Source organism: Callospermophilus lateralis, chromosome 11 (genome assembly GCF_048772815.1).
Source record: "Callospermophilus lateralis isolate mCalLat2 chromosome 11, mCalLat2.hap1, whole genome shotgun sequence".
Classification (NCBI taxonomy): domain Eukaryota; kingdom Metazoa; phylum Chordata; class Mammalia; order Rodentia; family Sciuridae; genus Callospermophilus; species Callospermophilus lateralis.
The window spans coordinates 36,361,025-36,388,153 of NC_135315.1; the positions used below are offsets into that span (position 1 = coordinate 36,361,025).

Sequence of the window (27,129 nt, forward strand, 5' to 3'; positions counted from 1 at the left end):
AATGTCTCAAAATAAAAAGGACTAGAGATATATCCCAGTTTTGATAGAGATATATCCCAGTTTTTATACCCCAGGTTTGATCCCCTGTACCAAAAACAAGTGAACAAGGGCTGGGGTTGTGGCTCAGTGGTAGAGTGCTTATCTAGCATGTGTGAGGCACTGGGTTCAACTCTCAGCAGCACATATAAAAACAGACATCAACAACTAAAAAAAATTCAAAAAAAAAAAAAGTGAACAAGCAAAACAAAACTCAAACATCTTAATGCTTAATAATTTTCCTTGTGGTTTTAAATAATGAAAAGTTAAAACCTGTCTAGATGTACTTTCTGTGATTATTTGGAATACACAGCTTCTTCACTTACCTGATTTGCTGAGTAAGTTGGCATGAAGCCACTAGGAGCCGGGGCTGCAGCTCCACCCACTGGTCCAACAAGGTTAATACCCATGACTGGCTGTCCAAGGCTGAGGGGCATGGAGCCAGCAGGGCCTGCAGGTAGCACAGTTGGTTGACTCACCGGGGTAGGCAGTGTCATAGGAAAACCACTTAAAGTTGGAATAGGAGCAGCTGGGAACTGATTTAAAGTATCAGGACTCAGGGCAGGAACACCCCTCTATATGGAACAGGAGGAAAAGGGACACATTTTAGGAGATTACAAACCACAATTTATATTTGGTAAAGAGAGACCTAAAGGTAAAACCTGAAGTCTTGGGCTGGGGTTGTGGCTCAGTAGTAGAGCACTTGCCTAGCAAGTGCGAGGCACTGGTTTGATCCTCAGCACCACATAAAAATAAATATTGTGTTCATCTACAACAACAACAACAACAAAAAAAACCCTGAAGTCTTCATATTGTTTTCATTCTCTTTTTCTGATTCCCAAAACTCATGAATTCGATACAAGAAAATAAGTAACAAGGGTAATGTAAACCTAATATTCAGCAAAAAAATGGCTAACACCCATCAATTCCAATATTTTCCCTTTCTGACAAGTTCAGTTAATTTGCTATCATCAAATAATTTAAAATAATTTTATAAGAAAAACCGTTACCAGACTTAGACTACTTTATCTGTACCAAAGGAATTTTGTAAAAAGACTTTGAAGGACAGAGAGAGTAATTTGTCCACTTATTACCAACTTTCAAGTTTAAAAGGAATAGAGTGAGACCAGAGAGTATTCATACATTACATAGTCCTTAAACAAAAGATTATGCTAATATGTGCACCACATGAACTGAACATTTTTGAAGTATTGTACATTAAAAGTGATCTACATTTTAGTGTACAAGGAGTTCTACAAGGATAGTTAAAAAGGATTAATATTTTTTCAATTTATATTTACGTTTATTTGAGCTATCTTAAGAAACATCACCTACCTGTGTTACTGCTATCATGGCGAGAACAGTATAAAGTTCTTCTTTAGTAAGTTTGCCAGGTGTGGTTCGATTAGCTAAGGCCCATATCTGTCCAAGAGTTTCCCTGGGAAGTCCAGATGACATCAGAATGGGATAAAGTTTAGCAGTATCTATTCCAGTTGGAGTCATTGTGGTTTCTAAAATTTTCTTATAGGCATCTAGTAGAGGAAAAAACAGATTATAAATGTAAACATATTGTAAGTGGCCAATCCTTTTTTTGTCATTGTTGGTGTATAATAATAATCTTAAATCAAACTGTTGAGCTCAGAAGAAATGAGGCTTGGTTCCAAAGCTAAAAATTTAGGGCTGAAGGTAACAAAACATCTCATAATTTAGTAGAAGACTGTAACAATGTTTTTGTATTTTTCTGGATAAAAACAACATACAAAGATGAATGTGCTATAACAGATGCTTTGGACTTCAAAAAAGAAGAATCTGTAAGTGATGCTGGTGGAAACAGTTTAAACATAGCAATGGGAAAAAAGAATAACACCAACACCACCTTTCTCCTGGCCCAGTGAATCAGAGGCTATGAAAGAAACACCACTGGAGAAGATGCTCTGGAAATACAGCCATCAAGGAAAAAACCCAGTTGTAGTTAAAGTGATAAAACAGAACCAGTGTTTGAAAAAAGGGAGAGACTGCTGATGAGTTTTTCACAATCACATGGGTTTTTCAAAGAACAAAGTAGAAAAGGCCTTTAGAGATAGGGTGACCAATCAAGGATAAAGAATACCAACACTGGCCAGGTATGGTGGTACACACCTGCCGCAGTCTCTGGCTGGGCACAAATCATGAGTCACCACACAGCTTGTAGATTCAAACAGCAATTCTTTATTCCCGATCCCACACCGGCCGTCTACAAACACATTCTGGGGAAATCCACGTTCTCTGCCCAAATCCACACTCTGCCCAAAAATTCACTCCTCCTGGGCTTCTGTCTCCCAAAATATATACTGTCTGACCCTAAGAACTCAAGAGGAACTCAGCAGCAGGATACGCCCTATTCTAAAGGGGGAACACCCTAATCTCCTATTATGCTAAACCGGGGACACCCTAAACACGGATCCGCCCTGGTCCTTGAGCAAGGTCACCTTTCAAGAGTCCTTCCACTAGACAGCATGGGAGTAGCTGGCAAGGAAATTGTCATACCTACTTGGCTGAAGGCTCCTAGCACACACCTATAATCCCAGTGACTTCAGAGACTGAGGTAGGAGGATTGCAAGTTTGAGGCCAGCCTCAGTAACTTAACAGCAAATTAACAAGGGTCTAAGCTACTTAGTAAGATTCTGTCTCAAAATAAAAAAGAAATAAGGGCTCAGTGGTTAGCAGCCTGGGGTTGATCAGTACCAAAAAAAGAAAAAAAAAAGGCAATATTACATGGGACATACTAACACTAAACAATTATTTGCTGTATATCTGAAATTCAAATTTAACCAGGCATCCTATATGTTGTATGTTAAATCTGGCAGGCCTAGTTAGAGGAATTGATGGAAATGAAAGTCAGTAGGGCTAAGAGAGACAGAGAAAAATGTTTAAAACAAAACTTTACACCTAGGATCATAAATATGAATATGGGGGGCTGGGACTATAGTGGAAGAGCGCTTGCCTTGCATATTTTGCACTGGGTTTGATCCTTAGCATCACATAAAAATATACAAATAAAATAAAGGCATGCTGCCCATCTACAACAACAACAAAAATTTTTTTTCGAAAAATGGATATGGATTACAAGTTAGTAGATTGGCAATAAAACCACATATTTTGGGGCTGGGGTTGTGGCTCAGTGGCATAGTACTTGCCTAGCATGTGTGAGACACTGGGTTCGATCCTTAGCACCACATAAAAAAATAAACAAAATTAAGGTATTATCTACAACTAAAAAAATTTTTTAAAAAAACACATTTTAACTAAGAAAGTATGTGTATATGTTTGGAAGGAGGAGGAAAAAAGAAATAAGCTGGCAGAAAATGGATAAAACTAAAAAATATTCAAAATCTCATTGCTTTTTGGGGGGAGGGCTTAAAGAAAGAGGAAGAGAAAAAGACACAAAATGGGTAATTGAAAGAAAACATCATTTTTATGTAAAATTGAGACCCCATTTTTAAAATAATTAACCTTTTAATTTTTGATTATGTCATTGTAATATAGACATTACCAAATTTCTTGCAAAAAGAAGTTCAGCTACAGAACTCTTGCATGAATTTTATTTATTTATTTATTTTAATTTATTTTTTATTTTTTTTAAAGAGAGAGGTGAGAGAGACAGGGAGAGACAGAAAGACAGAGAGAATTTTTTTTAATATTTATTTTTCAGTTTTTGGCGGACACAACATCTTTGTTTGTATGTGGTGCTGAGGATCGAACCCGGGCCGCACGCATGCCAGGCGAGCGCGCTACCGCTTGAGCCACATCCCCAGCCCCTATGAATTTTATTTAATCAAATGAAGAACAACTTTAGCCAACCCAGAAAACTTAAGATCTAATGAAAGCTATCTTTAGCTTTCAAGGTGTTGGCAAAATAAAGTAATTTCAACAAGTTACAGTGTATTAGGATTAACATATGCTGCTGTAATAGTCATTAATTTATGCATATCAGTCATGGCTAAAAATGACCATTTCCTTATTTCAATTGAGTACTACTACAACATGCACTTTAGTAGGCCTTTTTTTTTTAATGCTAAGCAGTAATAATACACAAAAAGGAAAAAGTAAACAGCAATATAAAAGAGATGCCACCTGGTCTTTTACTTCATATAGTATCACATAACAAAGAATATTTTAAAATATTAACTAATCACTGAGAATTCAGAATATGACATTAAACATATTCGTGTAGTTCTTGGTAAGTTATTGATAACCTCTGAAATAAATATTTGACAATGTCTTTAAAAGATAATTAAAGAAAGATTTTAGAAATAAAAGTATATTATAAAGTCAATAAAATATTAAAAAGCAAAATATTTCTCTTTCATTTATATAATTACTCTATCAGTCTAAAACACTTGGTCTACTGAATTTTCTATACTCTTTCTTGAAAAAAAAAAGAAAAGTGACAACTCCTTTTGCATATTTTGCAAATACTTACAACTACATCTATGATATTTAAAGCAAAATATTCAGATGGTAAAGAGGCTTTTTTACCTGGGACCAAACTCTCATTGTAAATCCAAGGAGGCATTCTGGGCTGAACAGGATCCTGTGAAGGAAACACTCCCACACCTAGAAAATAAGGAACATTAATGTATATAATGGTCCATGAGAAGGTGGGAAAATGACATTGAGTGATGACTTTTTATAAAGAACACTGTCTGGAGACACTAGAAAAAAGTCACCAATACAACTGAAGTATTTGGTTTCTTTTGTTTTTTCTTTTCTTTTTTGTACTGGGGATGGAACCCAGGGGCACTCTATCGCTGAGCTGTATACCCCAGCCCTTTTCATTTTTAAACAGGATCTCACTAAGTTGCTAAGGCTAGTCTTAAACTTGCAATCCTCCTGTCTCAGCCTCCCAAGTCACTGGGATTACAAGCATGCACCACTGTGTCCAGCAAGTGTTTGGTTTCTAAACAACTCTTACACAAAAACTGCATCCTAAAGAGTAAATTAAAGAAAAGCTAACATGTACTGAATCAATATTCTAAATCATGAGGCTTGAACCATTTCATATTTTTATAACTTACAGGAAAAAATGATTGATGATAGTTTAAAATTATATATGTAAAAATTTAATTGCCTAAGTTTACTTGCAGCTTTTTATAACATATAAGTATGACTTTTTTTTTTTTTTAATGATTACTGATGATTGAACCTAGGGGCTCCCTGCCAAGGAGCCCTTCTTGTTTACTGAAACAGGGTTGTGTTAAGTTGTTTAGGTGCGTTTTGAATTTGCAATCCTTCTGTTTCAGCCTCCTAAGTAGCTGGGATTATAGGTGAATGCCACTGTGCCCAACCTGATTTTTTAAAACCTGAATACAACATTGCTGCATTAGATATATAGGATTTGGAGATATTTATACTATTCAATAAAGTATCCTCTAAAAGTCTGCTTTCAGGGCTGCACATTCTAATTTATCTCTGAAGATTAAATGAAAAAAATTTTAATTTCTCTCTGTGTGTGTGTGTGTGTGCGTGTGTGTGTGTGTGTGAACATACTGGGGATAGACTGAACTCAAGGTATTGTGCATACTAGTCAAGTGCTCTACTACTGAGTTATATCCCCAGTCTCCAAATTTAGATCTTTTAGGCAGCAATGCATATAATTTCAAGGAACACAAAACTATATTTTCATTGGTGACTTTTCCAGTTCCAACTCTTTGATCTTTGTGGAAGAACAGAAATTGTAAAGGGAAAAAAGGAGAATTTCTGTCAGACAAAAGGAAAGGAAATTTTAACAGGAATGATTCAGATTAAGAAAACCGGTTATCAAAATCATTTTTTGAAAAGGAATAATACAATGTGTTGAAAGAATTCAGAGCAAAAACTTAGGGGTTAATTGAAGAAAGGATTGCATTAAATATATTTTAAGCAAACTTTTAATTGGCAAAATCAAGCAGCATTCATTTTAAGATTAATGCTTAAGGTGTTAGCAGCTGAGCGACATTTGGTTAAACAATTTTCTTGCTTTGTGAGCTCACCACTTTCGTCAATTGACAGGTTTTGGTCTGAAGTCTTTTCTGCCTCTGTAGTGGTGGTACCACTTACATATCCATCTACAGCACCCCCGTTATTGGCTGTTAAACTGGAATGGTTCTTACTGGAACCTGGGCCTACAGCTTTGTGCCCAACTTCAGAAGTATTTAATTTAATTTGTTCCTGCTCAGGTGTACTTATATCACAAGATATTAGGAGCTTCTCCTCCAAGGAAGGGCCTAAACAAACAGCATGAAGGATTATTTGCACAGACCTGCATATTTCTCATCTTTTCAATCATCCCTTTCCACCCCACTATTCTAAAGGGAAAACCCTGCCACATACAAAGTAAACTTAGACATAATTCAATAGCCACCCATTTGTATAGGACTTGAGAGACTAGAGATTTTAGAAAACTTAAACATAGTTATCTAATCTGATTCTCAAGAATTCTGAGATAGTAGGTAAACAGTGTAGCAGAAGCCACTACTTAGAAATCTGGCAACCTACAAGACATAGACACTTTCACTAACTACTGGGAAGGTCTCAAGCTGGGAGCATCATCTCCAGGTCTGTTTTCCTATCTGTCAAATGAGAAAGTCTGGACCAAGTACATGCTTGCCAAGATTCCTCCCAGCACTATACCATTACAGGACAGAGTGCGTAGCTACCCCCTTTATTTCATAGGTGATAAAAACTGAGGTGCAGACTCTTTAAAGACTTGTCTAAGGACAAACTGATAGTAAATGAACAAACACCCCAAGCCTCTGCCTCCAGTGCTGTCACTGAACCAGAAAGAGCACTTTCTAAAGTAGTGTTCCCAAACTCATGATCTTAAGACAATGATATTGATGATTTTCCCAAACAAAAGAGTAATGCTAAGAAATGAACTTGTTTTTAAAGTTTTAAGGTGGTTTAAACTTTTTCTACTTTAGTAGCAAATGTTTTAAATTACTTTTCTGGCATGTAAAGACACTAGAACTAAAAATCAAGACTCTTATTTTAGTGAATTTCAACAGTACTCATAGATTTGTGTACATGTCTCTTTGCCAACACCACTGTATCATTATACTGTAATAGAAACAAATTATCCTAGAATAGCTTAAGAATATTTTCATTAATACTGCTAGGAGTTACCTGCTTTCTGCACATTGTGTGAGGCTGAAGCAGTAGAGAAAAAAGGAATTTGCCCAGGGACACCATGTAAGGCAAAAGACACTGGAATCTGACCTGGAGGGAGAGGCTGTGCCCCGGCCTTCTGAGTAAGCAACTGGGCAAGTGGGGTGGTGGGATGTAAAGACTGAAAGGGCTGGGCTGCGGAAGAAGGCCCACATGTGGGAACTTCAACCGGTCCCTGCATAAAGTCACTGAATTCTTCTTCATCAAGAAAGGCAGGTGATGGGGAGACAGTTTTAGTAGAATGAGATGAGGTGGGACAATCTGCAAAATGGAAAATGGCAATGAAATGCACAGATATGAAAATCCACAGAAAAAGAAATTAAGGTGTAGTACAATTCCAAAAGAATGCAATGAAATATGAATAGTGGAGGTGAATAAAAAATAACAAGTAGTAACAGTCAAGTGGAACTATACAACACATGCAAAACACTTTGATGTCTATGCACAATTTGTCTTTTTAAAAGGAAGTTTTATAGCTAACTTGCATTTTGTTCAAAAATGGAAAAAAATTAAAACTCAAAATGTCCTTCTTTCATTAGGTGAGTACTAATTGCTTTTGCTTAACCAAGACCACTAGTAAATTTACATCAAAGTGGTAAATACTTTTGAAATCCAAATGATCTATTTATCAAACCAATGTATATCATATATCAGAAAAAACCTACCTATACCCTGCCAAAAACATTCTGATGTTTACATTTTGTTATTTAGAAAGAAATTCAGTAATAATCACACAATACAAACTTGTAATTTTTATATCATGCCTGATCTATACTTTGCAAAGATCACATTTCAGTAAAATGATCATATGAGAAATGAATATTACAGAAGCCAAGAACACTAAACACATTATTAAGGTGATATTTCCTTAAATATCACCTTAAAAAGCATTAAAACTTAGATACCACAAAGTATTGAATGAAACAACAGTCAACTTAGAAAGTAAACTTTGATTGAGGTCTATATTTAAAAGATCTTTGAAACTAAAGGACAAAAACATTACTGTGGCTTTTTATCACTAAATGTGACATTTCAACTTAGGGAATAAATCAGCTCTACAGGGGCTACGTTTAACCTAACGCTCATAAATAATACTATTTTAATTTTGCTTCACCTTTTTTTTTTTTTTTCCTGGTACCAGGGATTGAATCCAAGAGCACTTAATAAATGAGCCACATCTTCAGCCCTTTTTTAAAAATTTTATTTAAAGACAGGGTCTCGCTAAGTTGCCTAGGGCTTTGCTAATTTGCTGAGCCTGGCTTTGAACTTATAATCCTCCTGCCTCAGCCTACTGAGCCACTGGGATTACAGGCGAGCACCACAGTGCCCAGGAGTTGCTTCATATTTTTAAACACTTTTAGTAAATATTTTAATTATTACTAAATATTAAAGCAATTACTTATAATCTTTTTTTTAATGGCTCTCATCTGAAATATGGGGACATTAAATGATTACTCCCTCTCTTTAGGGTCAATCTGGAAGCACTGAAGGTTCTATGAAAGATGCAAAATGAATATGCAAAATTACTGCCATACATAACCAATTTTGTCTAAAAAAAAAAAAAAAAGCCACACATTGAATCCCAGTCTTCCCAACAATGGTTATCAAGAATATGGATTTAGAGTCTCAATTTAGGTTCTCAGCTACTTTGAATATTTTTTAAATGTACCCTAGCTATTTACTAGCGATATGCATAGAAGGCTAAACCAGTGTTTCTATGCATTTGGTTGCAATTATGTTAATTACTGTAGATATTTTGGCTCATAAAATTAGGCAGCTATATATATATTATTAATAAGAATTATTAAAAGTTTCATGATATAGTAGGTTTATTCAATATTTTAAGTTAAAAAGTCTATGGGGAAAAAATTAAAAGATGGCTTTGGTGGTAAAACAGTTGGAACTCTCTCTTATATACTTTAGTCCTAGTTTTAAAACCCTAACTTGAGAAGTTTTGGAATCTCCCTGGGCTTGCTTCAGAATACTCTTTTTCCAGTGAACTAGAAATTGTTAATGGCAAATATGTTGACAGAATCCAGAGATTTGAACAGCAAAACACCAATTTATTACTTAACAATGAGCCTTCCTCTTTGTCAATACTTATAGTTAAAACTATAGCTGGATGCTGAAAATGGCATTTTATATGGACAGCACATTGTTAACCTAACAGCTATCATTCCTCTCTGCCTGCCTTTCTTTTATCCAAGTTCAGTGCCATGTCCAGTTTTTAGTATTAATTTCTGATGTCTGTTTTGTTTCAGTGCTATGCCAAGGTCTATTTCTAAACTACTTCTTACTGATATATTTGGCTTTTTAAGTTATGGTTTCCTTTGCGAATCTCAATCTGATTGCTAATACCTATCCTCTTTTGAATCTTGGTGTATAAGTTTATATAGGGACATATTTTTGCAACAGAATCTAGGCACATACTGTAACCCATGAAATTAGTAGAAAGAGTAAAAGCTGTCCCGGAAAACCAAGAATTGAAAGCAATGCTGATATCAGATTATTCTCTCTTGATACCCCATATAAGAGGTACCATAATATAAGGGGTTAAGATAAAATTTAATAATCCTTAACACTTTAAAATAATACTTCCTTGGTTGGCTGAATGGTTTTATGAAAACTCTTCACCTATTAATGATATGTTATTTTTGAAATTAGCAGATGTCAAAATATTGTATTTTTAATACAATATTATAAAAGGCTGTAATGACAATTATGCACAGAAAAGACTCATTTCAACTGCTAAATGTTCAAAGCAATAACAAAAAACCAAAAGCATCTTTTTAACCTGTTCTAAATAGGTACTTTTTTGCTTATCTAATGATAAAAACTTCAGGGAAATTTACTAAAGAAATCTTTCATAAGGAGTACCATTAAACTCATGACTTTTTAAAAAATGGAGCATTTGAAGAATTTGCAATCTGCAACTCTGAACATAAATTCTGAACTAGCTCATAAAAAGTAAAATTGTAGTAAAACAATGAGGATGAAAGTGTAAACTTTATTACATTTGCTTTGAGTGAATAGATTTTGCTAGTGTTAACATATTCATTCATATATAAAAGATCTGATTTACAATAAAGTTGTCATATTGACATTTAACTAGAAGACAAAAAGGTTTTTATTCCTCCCAAGACAGCTGTTATCTAGATTGAATCCCTTAAGCCACTGTAAAGTTTTCTTCCTTTCTTTTTTCTTTTCTTTCTTTTTGGCAGTGCTACGGATCAAATTGAGGGCCTTGCAAATGGTAGATTAACTCTCTGCTACTGAGCTACATTTCCAGCCCAAGGCAGCGTGGACACTAAAACATCCACATCTGTACTTAGTTTGAAGGCAAAGACTAGCATTCGCTTCACACATACATAATAGTCAATTAAATACAGAGGGACTCTAAGTTTTTTCCAAGAAAGAAAATGTTAATGCTTCTTAAAACTACCTGGTTTCTTGGGGTGCGATGCTGGAGTAGGATGCATCTTAGCATCTCTGGAAAACCCATCTAAGTTTCCTTTTATGGCTTCCAAAGCATCATCTCTACTCTTCTCTCCTGTCTAAGAGACAACAAATGTACGTTATTTCTTCACTTATCTCTCTTTGCCTAAATCCTCGAAGAGTAAAGGAAAAAACAGATATTAGTCTATTTTCAATATTCTTTTTTTTTTAAAAGAGAGAATTTTAATATTTATTTTTTAGTTATCGGCGGACACAACATCTTTGTATGTGGTGCCGAGGATCGAACCCGGGGCGCACGCATGCCAGGCAAGCGCGCCACCGCTTGAGCCACATCTCCAGCCCTCAATATTCTTTTTTTAAAAAAATATTTATTTTTAGTCAGACTCAATACCTTTATTTCACTTATTTATTTATTTTTATGTGGTGCTGAGGATCAAACCAAGGGTCTCACGTGTGTGAGGCAAGCGCTCTACCACTGAGCCACAACCCCAGCCCCTATTTTCAATATTCTTAATACCTATTTCTAATAACAAATTCTCCAAGTTAGAAAGACACTGATATGTTCATAAAACAAAGGCATAAAATGACATTCCACAGAATATAAAAATATTAAAGGCCCATTCATAAATGCTTTAGGATAGTGCTCTTAGACATTAAGTTTTCTGTGAGGTCCTAACAGAAACCCATTTCATATCACTAAGATATGATCGGTCCCATTGGTATCCCTGCCTAGAAGAAACAGACAAAGGCTTAAAAAATATATATTCTTTCCTTTTAATTATCACAAAGAAAAATGTAACCTGCACAAATTCTTTAACATTTACTAATATTTATTTAACATTACTAAGATTAATACTTCCTAAACTAAAAAGATTAGAAACATTACCAAGGTAGTAAGAGAGAATTGAGAAGATAATGACTGAAATTCTATTCTTATCAACAAGAGCATATTTACAGAAAAAGAGAAATCCTTTACTTTAGGATTTAGGTAAATTGAAGTGGAAGGAATCAATCAGAGCTTCAGTTTGAGTTGGTGCCTCAGTAACAAAATCCACCAAACAGGTGAGAGGAGACACATTGGGGATGTGTATGTCTGGGGAGGGAGAAATGGTAAATATTTTACCTTGGGTTTCACACTACTCAGTAGTCTGAGCTTTTGCTTTTGCTCTTCAAACTGGCGCCTTTTTCTTTCTTCTTCTAGGAGTTTTTGCTGCTGTTCAAATCGTTTTCTGAAGGAAAAACAATCTAATAAATATCCATCTTTGGGATTATTAACTATGTTATAGTCAGATTTTTATTTTTGTACCAGGGATTGAACCCGGGGAGGTTTAACCTTTGAGCCACATCCCCAAACCTTTTTATTTTTTGAGACAGGGTCTCACTAAGTTGCTGAGGGCCTTGCTAAATTACTGAGGCTGGTTTTGAACTTGCAATCCTCCTGCCTCAGCCTCCCGAGCCACTGGGATTATAGGCATGCACCACCGTGCCCAGCTTATAATCAGATTTTTACTAACAACTGTAGCAATATTATATTTTTAGAACTATAATTTTCACTCCAATTATATCTAATTTTTCTATGACATGTTTGCTCACTATATTTATTCTAAAATATTTGAAATGAATCTAAAAATGGCTTAAATTAGGTATATATGTATTTGATTTAATTTGCATCTTTGCATATAAAAGTAATCTCTCAGAACTAGAGGTAGATAAACATAAAACCATCTGCTCTGCATAAAACCATCTCCTTCCTTCAGAAGGCAGCATCAAAAGTAGAAAGAGATTCAGTGGCCTGCATCTGGGCTCGGGCTTTGCTGGTAATTATAAACTGGACTGATGCATCATTTCATTTCTTTGGACTTCACTTCCCATACATATAAATCAAGAGCCTTAAACTGGAGGATCTCTAAAGTCCCTTTTGACTCCAAATGTCTAATAAAAGTATTTTGAAATGTTTCAAAGGCAACTTTACTATTTTAGCTTCAACTATGCTCTACAGAACATCTGACAATTTATAAAAAAGCTGCTATTATGTATCTTTGTTAGCCTTGAATCCTGGAATTCTCTTACTGCTGCTCTTCAGCAAACTGCTTCTGCATGTCTGGAGTGTATTGTGGACCTGGAGGACGCATGCCCAGGAATGGTGCTTGTCCTAGGTAAGGCATTCCCGCTGCTGGCATCGGTCCCATTGGTATCCCTGCCTAGAAGAAACAGACAAAGGCTTAAAAAATATATATTCTTTCCTTTTGATTATCACAAAGAAAAATGTAACCTACACAAATTCTTTAACATTTACTAATATTTATTTAACATTACTAAACTATAAAATATACTCAAAGATTCAAAGCAGTAGGCTAAAAAGCATCTCCATTCCCTTCAGTGTCTCAGAGGTGACCACTGCCAATTGTGTGTGTAAAATCCTTCAGGGAGGGTATGGAAGCCCCTACACAGTTATATTCCTGAGAGTTTATTAATCCACACATTTTGAGATGAGGCATCTCATCAAGCTTGTCTCCGTATTTCCAGTCTTAGATAAGAGCCTGAAACATGGTAGTAATTCTACAAATAAATTAAACCTGATTTCCCAATATTTACGATAATATCTTGATGTTCATTATAACAGGCCTGATATCCAAACTTTTATAGGAAATATATTTAATCAATAGTAGATGATGTATCAATGCAACAGTAAAACGTTTATTAAAGTATCAGAAGTAAGAGTACAATAACATAACAAGTAATCACAAAATCTAATATTAAAAATTATGGTGACATTGATAATAATGGCTAATTTTCACTGAGTGAAAACTCTTCTACTTCTTAATCTTCTCCCTTTTGCCCTAACTGAAACCTGGTTTTCTCTGAAGCCCTCTCATTTGGAGATTGCTGCTTCTACACTTCTGTAAGTGGGGAATATTCCTTCTCGACTCTTGTAAACCTTTCCTCTTCTTTAAAAAGTTGAATTCAAGGGCTGGGGTTGTGGCTCAGTGGTAGAGCGCTTGCCTAACATGTGTGAGGAACTGGGTTCGATTCTCAGCACTGCATGTAATTGAATAAATAAAAAAATAAAGATCCGCCAACAAAAAAAATTTTTAAAAGTTGAATAAATTTTAATTCCCTGCCACCCGACTTCATCATTTACTATAATAACTTGTTCCTGTCATCTGTTCACCCCTGACTTTCTCACTTTTCAATTGAAGACTTTAGAACTCTGTTATCTTCCATTCTATCCACAAACTACTGGAATATTCATATAGATGACTCGTCTAACACTGTGGCCTTTCAGCTCTCTGATCTCCTCACCTCAGTCATGTTCAACATACCATTCTATTTTCCCATTTCATGATCATATCCTTGATTAATCAGCATCAATAACATCATCTTCAAATTCTTGATTTTAAGCATCCCAACATTTGACCATTTCCTATCCTTTCAGTTCATCTACAACCATCAATTCTCTTCTCATTAACACTTGCCATCTGTTCATTTTCCCACATTTCCCACTAGCCTTCATCTTCATCATCATGGCCTCACTTTTCTTCCTGCTCAGCTTAGATCCTAAGGTTTGATACTAAATGGCTTTTTAAACAGCCTTAACTCCCTTAATTGTCAATTTCTTAGTATGGTCTCCTAGTTTCTCCATGATATGTCTGCATCTGAGGACTTGGGGGTGGTACCAGGGGTTGAATGCAAGAGTATTTAACTACTGAATCACATCCCCAGGCCTTTTTGTTTTTATTTTGAGACAGGTCTCACTAAATTGCTTAGGGCCTCACTAAGTTGCTGAGGCTGGCTTTGAACTTAGATCCCCTGCCTCAGCCTCCCTACTCGCTGGATTACAGGCGTGCACCACTGCACCCAGATTGCTTGAGAGGATTTCATTTTGCCTTCATTCTAGACAGCTTCTCCGGACCTATTGTCAGTTCACTAATTCTTTCTTTAGACATTTCTAAATTTGCTATTGAACTATTCATAGAACTCTTCTTTTGGTTAATGTATTTTTCAATTCCCAAATTTTAAAATATGCTATCAGTTTTTATAATTTGAGTCTCCTGCCAACATTTTTCACTTCAGATTTTATTTCTTAGACAGAAAATGCAGTTCCAGTCTATTCTGCTAGTTCTAATAATTCACATTTTCATCATTTTTAGAGTATTTGATAAGCATGCTTAAGGACCTGTCAGGCCCCTGCACTGGGGGTTGGGGATAAAGATAGTGTGACATAGGAGGCCTGAGTCCAAGAGTTCAAGGCCAGTATGGGCAACATGGCAAGACCTCAGACCCTGTCTTAAAAAAAAAAAAGTAACCTTGAGGCTGGGGTTGTGGCTCAGAGGTAGAGCGCTTGCCTAGCATGCGTGAGGCACTGGGTTCAATCCTCAGCACCACATAAAAATAAAGATATTGTGTCCACTTACAACTGAAACATAAATATTAAAAAAAAAGTAACCTTTGTTTTTACAGTACTGGGGATTGAACCCAGGGCCTACATATGCTGTGTAAGAGTTCTATCACTGAGCTTCATTCCCAACCCTGTTTATTTATTTTGAGAGAGGGTCTTCCAGGCTGTCCTTGAACTTGCTATTCTCTTGCCTCAGTTTTCTGAGTAGCTGGAATTACAGGTGTGTGCCACCAAACCTGGCCAAAAGCTTATATTGGTAAGCTCGTAAAAATACAGTTCTTTTGACCAGTAGAATAGAAGAAGGGGGCTAGGGGAAGGGAAGGGAGGGAAAAGGGAGGTACTGGAAATAAAATTGATCAAATTATATGGTTTTATTGTGTGCTTATATGAATATATTACAACAAATCCCACTGTTATGTATAATTATAACATGCCAATAAAAAGGAGAAAAAAATACAGCTTTTATTCAGCCATGGAGAAGAATGAAATGATGTCATTAGCAGGAAAATGGATGAAACTTGAGAACATTATGTTGAGCAAAACAAAACAAACTCAAAGTCAAGGTTGTATGTTTTCTCTCATATGTTGAGGGTAGAGAGGCAAAAGGAAAAGCAACTGTGTATGTGTGGAATCTCACAAAAATCAAAGAGATCGGCAGAGTAAAAGAAAGGGGAGGGAGGAGGAGAGGGAAAGGGGAAATAGTGAGAAATGATATAGGCCAAATTATATTGTTATATTATGTGCATGTACAAATATATGACAACAAATCCCACTGTTACGTATACTTATAATGCACCAGTAAAAACAACAACAACAACAACAAAAAACCAGCTCTTGGTGTGCTTGCATCTAACAAAAAACAATAACTTTATAAACAATCAACCAAAGAGGCAAGTACCTGCATAGCGATGGGTCCTTGGGACATTTGGGAGCTGTAATTCATTCCCATCATGCCTTGCATATTAGGCTGCATGACAGAGACCATAGGGAATCCTTGTTGCTGCATTGGCATCAGGCCTGCTGGAAAACACCAAGGCAAAATTAAAGTCAAGATGTTTTAAAGTTTATTTTCTTAAATACTTGTTAATTAGAAGACTACACAGTATAGTGGGAAAAGCACAGGTTCCTAATTAGACAGACTTGAATATGAATTCCAATTCCATCATTTATCTAGTTGTGTGTATAACCTATAAAACCTGATCAGTGTAATGAAGATAACAATATCTGTTCCACAGAATTTGTATGCATATTAAAAAATGGACAGTATGGGCTCGTTGTAGTATTTCTACCTCCTGGTATTCATATGCTTGCATCATTCCCTCCCACAATGAACTAGTCCAACCAATTGGATATTGTGGAAACAGCAGTATGTAACTCCCAAGGCTAGTTGTCAAAAGACACTGTAGCTTCCTCCTACAAGCAAGCTACTACTGTGTCATGGGAATGCTCAAGCTGTCCTACAGAGAATCCACGTGGTGTTGAACTGAGGCCTCCTGCCCAAAGGAAGTGAGCGTTTGCCACCTATGTGAATGAGCATCCTGGAAACAGATCATCCAGCTCCATGAAACCTTCAGACTACTACAGTTCTGACTGCCATCTTTACCACAATCTCATGAGAGGCCTCAAGCCAGAATCCCTAACAAAGTTACTCAGATTCCTGACCTATAGGCACATAAAGTTTTGAGGTAATTTGTTGTGCAGCAGCAGATAGCTAATATAGTAACAGTTAAAAGCATACGCTCTGGAAGCCAACTAGAAGTGTCACTTACTAGCTTTGGGACCTTGGGCAATTTGCTTAACTTCTTTCTATGTCTTGTTTTCTCAAATGCAAAACTGTATAATACTTAATATGTAAAGAAATTTTGTTGTTCTTCCTTTTCTTAGGTGATATTATTATAACATTTATCACAAAACAGCCTTTGACATGCAAACTCTAAAGGCAGAGAAAGGAAAACTACTGTGAAAGTATGATTTAGACTATTATCTCCCAAACTTTTCCAATGAAGCATTTCCAAGATCAGAAGAAAATAAAAATATATCCCTTTAGGGATTTAAATAAATACTAAATGCATAATGTTAAGGCACAGTTACATATGCTTGGTGTATAACACTGAATAAAACAAAATCCCTATATAACTTGCGTGTACATTTCACTCTAAGTTTGCATTTACCACAATACAGTCATGTTGGTTCTACTAGGTGGTTTTTTCTTTCTTTTTTTAAAAAATATATACTTTTTAGTTTTTTTTAGGTGGACACAACATCTTTATTTTTATTTGGTGCTGAGGATCAAACCCAGTGCCTCATGCATGCCAGGCGAGTGCACTACCACTTGAGCCACATCCCCAACCCGGTTTTTTCTTTTAACCAAATTTTCAATTTAAAAAAGTAAAGGGGTTGTGGCTCAGTGGTAGAGTGCTTGCCTAGCATGTGTAAGGCACTGGGTTCAATCCCTAGCACCACGTAAAAAAACTAACAAAATAAAGGTATTGTGTCCATATTCTAAAAATATTCTTAAGAAGAGTAAAGGTCTAGTAAAGGTTATCAATGTTTAACTTGTCACTGTTTACTACCCAGTTTGCTATTAGTATTATTTTTAATGCTTTTGGTATTAGGTATCTAACCCGGGGTGCTTTACCATTGAGCCACATCGCCAGTCCTTTTTAATTTTTATTTTTAGACAGGGCCTCAGTAGGTTGCTGAGGCTGGCCTCAAACTTAGAACCCTCCTGGGTCAGTGATATTACAGGAGTACACCACTGTGTCTGGTTTACCCAGCATATTTATACATAGTTTAATTTCAGAAGCATGAACATGTACATTTGTAGGTAATAACTATTAGAGACAGAGTAGTCCTTTATTCAGTGGATCATTCATACAGATATTTAAGGGACTACTCTATGTCAGGCACAATTCTATAAACACAGCAATGAACAAATCAGATCTACACCTTCATGGAACTTACATTGTAACTGAAGGAGACAGACAACAATAAAAAAAAAAAAAAATCCCAAAAACCTATGTATCAGGTAGTGGTAAGACTAGAGAAAAAAATAAAGCAGAGGAAGGGGAAAGAGGAGAGTCAGAGAATGGAGTGGCTGCTCCTTCACACAGAATAGTCAGAACAAGTTTCCACAACAGAGTGGCATTTGAGCAAAGACCTGAGGAAAGGAAGTAAGCCATGCAGCTATTAAAAGGAATATTTCAAAACAGAGGAACATCAAGTGCAAAGATCTTGAGGTGTCATGGAGAATTAGAATGAACAGATTAAAAAAAGTCATCATAAGATATTATTCCTCTTATCCTTTGACCTGAAGTTTTATGAATTTTAATTAATTTTATTTTTGAATGGGTAACTCAGATGTTTGATATCACATTTAAAAGAATAAAAGTGAAAAATAAATTTTCTCTCCCAGCTTCTGTTGAGGTACACATGATCTTGTGGCCACCCCCACTGGTTTCTTGTGCTTTTAAAAACAATTTGTGCATAGTTTAAAGCCTTTGAGTGATCAAAAAGCCCATTGCAACATATTTTATTAAAAAAAAAAACAAAAAAAAACACCTCCCAAACCATTACAAATTTAGAAGAAATAAGTGTCAGGAAACCTTTGGGATCTCTCCTTGTTCAGTTTCTTTGATCCATATGTAGATTTTTACTTGCAAGTTTGTGAAAATACAAAGTAATAAACCACACATGATAATGAACATGTAACTCAGTAACACCTACTTAAGGAACAAAGGTCTCAAAACCATTTGATCTAAATCTGGGACACACCTTAATACAGGTACCTTCAATAATGTATAAATGTGAATACAATGAAAAGAATACAACTGACCCCTGGAAAATTTTACCTGAAACTCAATCTTCACCACTGATTATAAACAGAGACAAAGTCAGAATGAGCTACTGACCACCTGCTACTAAGTTGCTCTTTATCTTTCATCTCTTTTGGTGACCTGGAAGTCTCTGTTTCCCTAGCAAGTCTACCACAACCAGTCAACACTGGAGAGCCAGTTTTCAGAAGCAGCTTGACATGGGTGAGATGGAGACAGGAATATGCTGGAGTGGAAGAAGTGAGCAGAAAGAAGAGAAGGGTAGAGACATTTATCTCTCAATATTGTGTCCCTGTTGTACAGAAGCAGGGGTCAAGATTATGTCCCTTCACTACTACTTCCTTGAAGTCAGAGCTAGAATTGATATTAGTGGGCCCTGGTTCTAAAATCAGAGGGGGTACATCTAGTAGAGAAATTTCTAGGAATAAAACTGAGACTTGAATACTTTAAACTATATATCTTTTACGTACAAGATCATATACAGAACTAAAGAAGTTCTTTTATTCATTGAATAAACATCTATAGGGAACCTACTACATACTATCAGCACATTGGGTGCTGGAGATACTGATGAACAAAGATAGTCGTAGCTCTGATTGTATGGCACTAACAGTCTTCTATTTAGAAGACTAACTAGAAGGAGGAAAATATCTTTAAGAGAATTACAGGTCATTTCAATTTTATTACCTTTTCTTAATAGTCTTGCCCTGAAAGTCTCCTTCATCTCTGAGATGAAAAATCAATCTCTTGACGTAATGTTTAAGTAAGTTTGGTAGAAATGAGGAGTGATTTAAATAATTTTGAAAAATCTTAGAGTAAGTTATCTTAGAGGTTCAATAATATAAGAAAACTTTACTCTATTTGGCAGCAATATAACTTATTTTCTACTTTGCTTTTTTATCCCTAGTTTCAAAAATATAATAATAAAAAACAAAAGTTAAAAACTCAAGTATTCACATACCTTGGGGGGCTCTTATTCCACCTGCAACAGGAAACATGAAGCTGAAAACAGAATACAAATATATCACGATCATCATATATACAAAGATTTCAAACAAAACATGAATGTCTTTACATGAATGAAAGAATCACAGGCAGGGCCTGATGTTTGTTCAGCAACACAATACTGAATTGCTCAACATTAATATACATATAAGAAAACTCCATAGGATGCATGAGCCTCAGCATATTAGTATAGAGCGAAAGAATTTTAAAAAGACCTGAAACTAGTCCTGGCTCTGTCACTTGGTGACTTCCCTGGATTCCATCCATAAAATGAGAAGGTTGGATTAGTTTCAACTTGGTGAACATTTATTGAGTGTCTACTACAACAAAGTACTGACATAGCTCGTGATCTTGAAGACACCGATGCAGGCAAATAATTATATCACTGGATAAATGTGCTAACTGCTATAAGCAAAAGACTAATAGGGATGAGAAGTCAAAGATTAATTTTAATGGGTTACATCTTGGAAAGTTTTATGGAATTAGCTTTTGAGCTAAATCTTAAACAGAAAGAGAGGCACACTACATAGCCTGGGCAAAAGATCTGAGACCAGAGATGCAAGGATATTCAGCAAAATAACTTAAGGGTAAATATAAAATATATGATTATAAAGCAACCAGATTGTAGAGGGTCTTTAAAGTGTTTAATGTTGATTTTAATATTATATATTTCCAATGGGTTCTTTTGTGGTTATGTCTTCATTTTAGTCATTTTAAAGTGTATAATTCAGTAGCATTAAGGGCATTTAAATGTTATACCACTATCCTTTTCTAGAACTTTTCTTTCCTCTCAAGTAGAAACACACCCATTGAAAAAAATGAATCCTCACTGATTCACCCTCTCGCATCCCACTCCTGGTAACTACTATTCTACTTTTGGTCTCTATGAATTTGCCAATTCCAGGCACCACATATAAATGGCATCATATAATATTTGCCCTTTTGTTTATTTTACTTAGGGAAACATTTTCAAGGTTCATCTATATTGTACCACTTTATTAAAATTTCTGTCCTTTTTATGGCTAAATAACACTCCACGTATGTATATAGCACATTTTATTTATCCAATGATTTCTTGATGAATACTCAGGTTCTTTCTACCTTTTGACTGATGTGAATAATGCTGCCATGTGTAAGTATCTTTGAGTCTCTCTTTCAATTCTTTTGGCTACATACTAGGAGTGAAATTGCTAAGTCATATAATAATTCTCTATGTATTTTTTGAGAAACCACCAAACTTTTTCACAGCAACTGCATCATTTCACATTTCACCAGCAATGCATGGGGTTCCAATTTCTCTACATCCTCCACAACACTTCTTATTTCCTGTTTTTTGTTTTAAATGAGAGCCATCATAATGGGTATGAAGTAGTATCTACTGGTGGTTTTTATGTGATTTTCCTAATGTCAGAGATTTTTTTTTATATTTATTTTTTAGTTTTCTGTGGACACAACATCTTTATTTTATTTTTATGTGGTGCTGAGGATCGAACCCAGCGCCCCGTGCATGCCAGGCAAGTGTGCTACCGCTTGAGCCACATCCCCAAGCCCATGTCAGAGACTTTTAAGAAGATTGATAAGATCAGAAATGTGCTTTAGGTTACTCTGTTAACAGAATATGGCAGAGAAGAAGTAAAAAGAATTAGCTAAGAATTTTTTTTTTTTTCCCCTGGACACAGGGTCTCAACTGTGTTGCCCAGGCTGGACTTGAAGTCCTGGGCTCAAGTGATCCTCCCATTTTAGCTTCCTAAGTAGCTGGGATCACAAGACCACACCACTGTGCCCAATTTCCATTATAATAAGAGATGAAAAGGTTCATAATTAAAGTAGCAGGGATGGGAAAGAAGTAGAGAGTAAAAGATATTTAAAAGGAAGAATCAACAGGATCTGGCAGTTACCAGGATAGAGAACAGCAGTGGAAAAGGAGAGGGAGCAGATGCTGCTAAGACACCGAGTGAGTCTAGGAAACTGCAAGGATGAGGATGCTGACTGCTGGAAACAGGAACCTGTCATGGGTAGATTTGGGGAGAAAGGTGGGAGGAATGCCTTCACAAGGAGCAATCTAGCTAGCAATCAGAAAAGTAACTCAGGCTCAGGAGAATGATCCAGATAAGTCTAAGGAGGATCTTTCAAATGAAGATTAAAAACAACAGCAAAACCTGACTGCAAATGAAATGTTCCTACCTAGTGAGAAGATGACAATTAATGACAATCTTGGGAGAATTCTCACAGTGAAAACTGAGGAGGGAATGGTCACTGAGAATCAAAGGAGCTGCTTATAACTGAGGAAGAACCGTATTTCAGAAGAAAGTAATTACCAATATTTAATATTATAAAAAAAGGTGGTCAGAATGAGGATTAAGAAAAAAAAAAAGAAAAAGAAAAAAATCACTGCTTTGAAAATGATCATCTTTGGGCAGTTTTAATAAAGGAAAAGGAAGACATTGCTGAGAAGACAAAAAGATATACTTAGCGATTGTAAAACAAGGTTTCCGAAGGAATGGAATTAACATAGCAAGGCAGCAAAAGAGGTCTGCTTTGAAAAGGAAGGGGCACTTCATTCTTTGAGATTAGAGGAAAAAACAAAGAAGAGAAACTCTTGAGTGGGAAAAGTTCTTAATTTTGGAGTCACAACTCTGAAGAAGCAATTTCTAGATAGTCTTTAGAGAATCTAGTGAAATCCAGGATTGGGACATGTCAAATTTATTAACCCTTGCACTTTGCTATTATAAAGCCCTCTTCCCCAAGAAAAAGGTTATAAACTGAACTCCAAAGTGTTTAAGACTGTGGAAAGATGCGTAATGTGACTGCTAGCTGGGCATCCATCTAGTTGTTACTTACAGCCTTGTAGATCATTGGGATCATGAGCAAATTCTGCTGCTTACAAGCAGGCCTGAGCTGAGGGAGGCCTGAAGAGTGAACAGCTTTTTTGAACTGTAATAGCTAAATAATGTGCTAAATGGATAAAAGGTTTAAACTGAAGGTGAAATATAGTGGTACTCTGTGTTTAGAGAAATCACTCATATCCTAAGATTGATAACATTTGGGCACAATGAGTGCATTTAAGTAATCAAACTGTCAAAAATTTTTCAAAATTATCTTTAAAGATAAAATTACCAGTGTGGCTTAGCAGCTCAGTAAACACTGGACACACTTGAGTTATTCTTTTTCTTCTGGCTCTGCCATAAGGTAACTGTGAAGCTCTGTGCAATCCCTTCACCACTATCTGCCTTCCCCTCTGTCAGAAGAGGACACAGAACTGAAAGTCTGCCAAAGTTCCAACTATGACAAGCACACAGATGATAATGTTACCTACCAATGCATAAAGGTTATTTCAAAAAATAAAACAGAGATAAAAACAAATTTAAGAACGCTACTGATAGTGTCTTATTTTAGTAAAAACTTAGCAAACTGAACTGCTTCAAGATCCATGTGCCATTCACATTGATTTTCGGAATCTTTATCTAATATAGACTATATACTCTAATGTCAATATGCTTAAAGACTGGTTAAGCCAGCAGCTAAGTAAGACTATAATTCAGCAAAAGCTTGGCAAAAAGCTAGGGAGCAGGGTGACCTACAATTTGATTTCCAAGGTAAAAGCACTAATTCATGTATTGCTAATGTCCCAGTGGGAAAGAGATCTGTGAGTTTTGTCTCATTCCTATCTCCTTCATCTTTTCTTTTCTTCCGGATACCTCTGTTGGTAACCTAGATTCCCTCCTATCCTCATTTCTCAGGCCTGGACTCCTTAAGATTTCCTAATGGATTGCCACACCTCCAGACTTTGTGGTTTCTAATTCATCTAACGCAGCACAGGAGAGATGCTTATTCCTAATGGACCATTTAATAATGACTCCTTTAGGAAGATGCACATCTGGGGTTAAAACTATGTAATGATTGCCCGGGAAAATTGAATTCCCTTAGTTTAGCTTCAAGGCCTTCTCCAGTTTGAGCACAACTTCTTTTTTGCAGTTTTCTCTCACAAAACTCTTCTCTCCACTCAGGACCACGGCCCATCTGGCACTGCAGAAGAGTTATTCACATTGTTCCTGTATTTATCTCTTGATCCCTTCCTCTTTCTGCAGCTGAGGGGTGCAGCTGAAACAAAACAGCTTTATTTTCAATACAGGTGGAATCCTCAAATATTTACCAAAAAATTTTTTATGTGCCCAAATGGGCCAGAAATGGTGGAAGATAGAATGTAAGCCCTCAAAGAGTATACAAGACCAGGAAAAAACAGAAGAGCTCACAAATTAGAATATCCCCAAAGGATGTGATCTCTTTGTTTTCCTTTCCTTAGTGCTACAATTATTTTATATACTTTCCTAGGATAGGAACCTTGTCTTGGATATCTCTTAAATTCAACAAAACCAGTACCTTACACACATAGGTATTCAATGACTAGCAGTTGAACAATTACACTAATCCAGATCTTCAACTCTTTCGCTGCTTTACTTCATTTAAAAAAATAAAAAATAAAAACCTATACTTCTCCATTCTTGGGTAAATTTTGCCCTTTATACATTATCTACCATTTATTCTAAAGTTATCCTTTCAGGATACCAATCAAAAGCAGACAATTGTTAAAGTTGGAAAATGCCACTGGTTTTTACTTAGAACATCTCTCTATCCCAAAAACCTAAGAAATATGATCGTTCCTAATTCATAAATATTCCCCACTAAAATCTTAGGGGGACAAGGGGAGTTGTTTAGAGAGGTTGCTTGTTTCTTTTTCATAAAACATAGTTAGGTATGCCCCTTACTATTGCCCTCTGAAAACTATAATGTTCTTTACCGAGCACATAGCTTCTCAATTCAGAAAGTTTCCAATATATGTAGCAAACTTGCCATAGAGTTTTTGAGAATGCAGACATTACTATGTTTACAGCACGGTATTTTTTTTTAATGAGTCATTCTAATTTCTATCAAAATTCAGGCCACAGTTAAAAAAAAAAGATCTGTATCCTTGGATCAATGATATTAAAATACTATAAACCAAAGTTAAAAAACAACGACAAAACAAAATAATCCTCTTAACTTTCTGCACATGAGATCCTTTCCAAATAATTTTTTAAAAAATTGAAATTTGGGCCAGGTATGGTGGTGCACACCTGTAATCCCAGCAACTAGGAAGACTGAGGCAGGAGAATCACAAGTTCAAAGTCAGCCTGAGACCCTGGCCCAAAATAAAACAATAAAAGGGCTGGGGATGTGGATCAGTGGTTAAGCACACCTGGGTTCAATATCTAGTACCACTTTCCCCTGCCCCCTGGCAAAAATATAAAAATAAATATTTAGGCCTAGAACATGAAATTCTTTTGATATTTTCCAGAACTTGGTGCTATTAATCATATACTGCCTTTTTGCTGCCTTACTTGATTTAAAAAAAAATTATACTTCTCAAGTCTTGGGCAAATTTTGCCCTTTATAAATTATCTACCATTTATTCTAAAGTCATCCTTTCAGGATACCAATCAAAAGGAGACTAATGTTAGAGTTGGTCAAATTAATGTCACAAACATTTTAGAAAACTGTCATCATACATAAAAATAAATAGATTGAATTTTTCTTTAGAAATTGATTTATACCAAGTATTCACAAAAAGCTCTAATGAAACAAAGAAGAAGAAAAAGGAAGAAGCAAAAAGTTTTATATTTGAAGTCAAAGATGTCTGCAGAGGAAATGAAAAATGGGGCTGCACACAGGTGGTTTCAACAGAGACTTGCTTTTCCCCCTAGCATACAGTAAGCACCTGCAAGAGGGGATAATATTAAAAGGTTTCACTTTGTAGTGTTCATGACTTCACAAACTATCCGTAAAAACCGAATACTTTATTTTCCAAGACAATTTAGGTTATTAAAGATAAAAAGCTAATTTTACTTACAAATGTGTGTGTAGTAATGTGTTAGTTAATAAAACTAACTCAGACTAGGTAATTGTACCTCTCCCCTTACAGTTCTGGGTATAAGAACTGCAGCCATCTATTACCTGAAACATGACAATAGGCAGATTTTTAAAGGGCTAAGTCAAAGTCTGGAAGCTTTGTTCTAATAAATGCATAACTGTTGTTTAACAATGAATTTTCTTTGTTTTTAAATGCCTTTTTGAAAAAGAGACACATGAGTCTTAATCTTTAAGAGCACTATTTCAAGCCAATCACTAATTCAAAGGTCTTCAGATTCTCCTGATTGTCGTGTGTCAAGAAAATAAACAAAAAGGAGGACAAGACACAGTAAAGGGAGAAAAGACAAATGGAAAACACACACATCTCGGCAACAGCTTTGTGTTCAGATTTTTCAAAGCTTGCCCTACAACACCTTGGTCAGCCCAGGAAAGCCCTGTAAAAGGGAAGACCCCGGTCGCTTCAGATGCAGGGGGACTGGAGGCGAGGAGTCGGGGTTCCTGGTGGCCCAACCCGCCGAGCGGACCCTTCCTTTCTCTGTCTCCCCTCCCCGCACCCGAGCTCGCGCTCGCTCTCCCGCGTCGTCCCAGGCTGCGATGCCCCTGAGCCTGGGACACTAGCGCCAGGCGCCGCGTCCCTGGAGACGACCCTTTTCCCGCAGCCCAGCCGAAAGGAAAGGGGTCGGAGCTGGCGAAAACCGCCATAACCGCCAAGCACTCCTTGCTCCGGCGAGGCCAGCACCGCTGGGCGGCGGCGGCGGTCTGGGGGTTGCCCGTCGGCCCCCACTCAGCTCTTCACACTCACCTGCCTCCCCCGGCGGCCCCCGCGCCAGGTCCCGCGGTCCCGCCGCCGCCAGCTCCGGCTCCCGGCCGCAGCGCCATCTTGCTCCGGGGCCGCCGCCGTGCCAGCAGCTGTCAGCTGAAGACAGCCACTTCCGGGGCAAACGCCAGGCCCCACCTCGCCGCGGCCGGGCGACGAGGCGGGGCCGCGTGACACCCCCTTCCCCCGCCCGCCCTCGGGGAGGTGCGGCAGCCCTCGTCACTTGGCCTGGCGCCGCCGGGAGGCCTCCAGGTGCAAAGCTGGCTCTGGACTGGCCGGGCTCCCCTTCGAGGGAGCTGATTCATCCTCCCGGGGGCCCGCAGCTAGGGCCCAGCTGACTCGGTCTTTCGCGTTTGCAAACCTGCAATTCCATTAGTGGAAAGCAGGTCGAATCGTAATTCTGAAACTGGATGATAGGTACACGGATTTCATTGTTACTTTGCACATAAAGAATAGATGAAGGAGGGCACGCATGAGGTGCCGGGTTCGAT

The 27,129-nt window shown here is 36.9% G+C and overlaps 1 protein-coding gene across 10 annotated transcripts in view; it reads right to left on the reverse strand.

Moving 5' to 3' along the window:
- Positions 1-26,715, reverse strand: part of Synrg (synergin gamma) — a 70,488-nt gene extending 43,773 nt beyond the window's left edge. For 3 of the 10 annotated variants that reach the window (XM_076869655.1, XM_076869651.1, XM_076869649.1), the window contains exons 1-11: positions 26,624-26,715; positions 19,871-19,911; positions 15,975-16,096; positions 12,748-12,878; positions 11,801-11,906; positions 10,664-10,775; positions 7,180-7,482; positions 6,048-6,281; positions 4,555-4,632; positions 1,372-1,568; positions 363-611 (exon numbers count right to left, since the gene is read on the reverse strand). In XM_076869655.1, the coding sequence (XP_076725770.1) occupies positions 363-611; positions 1,372-1,568; positions 4,555-4,632; positions 6,048-6,281; positions 7,180-7,482; positions 10,664-10,775; positions 11,801-11,906; positions 12,748-12,878; positions 15,975-16,096; positions 19,871-19,911; positions 26,624-26,700 (1,650 nt within the window). In that variant the 5' untranslated portion in view covers positions 26,701-26,715. The remainder of the gene's footprint in view (positions 1-362; positions 612-1,371; positions 1,569-4,554; positions 4,633-6,047; positions 6,282-7,179; positions 7,483-10,663; positions 10,776-11,800; positions 11,907-12,747; positions 12,879-15,974; positions 16,097-19,870; positions 19,912-26,623) is intronic. The other 7 variants (XM_076869659.1, XM_076869657.1, XM_076869658.1 and 4 more) reach the window with 5 other exon arrangements.
- Between the last annotated feature and the right edge of the window lie 414 nt (positions 26,716-27,129).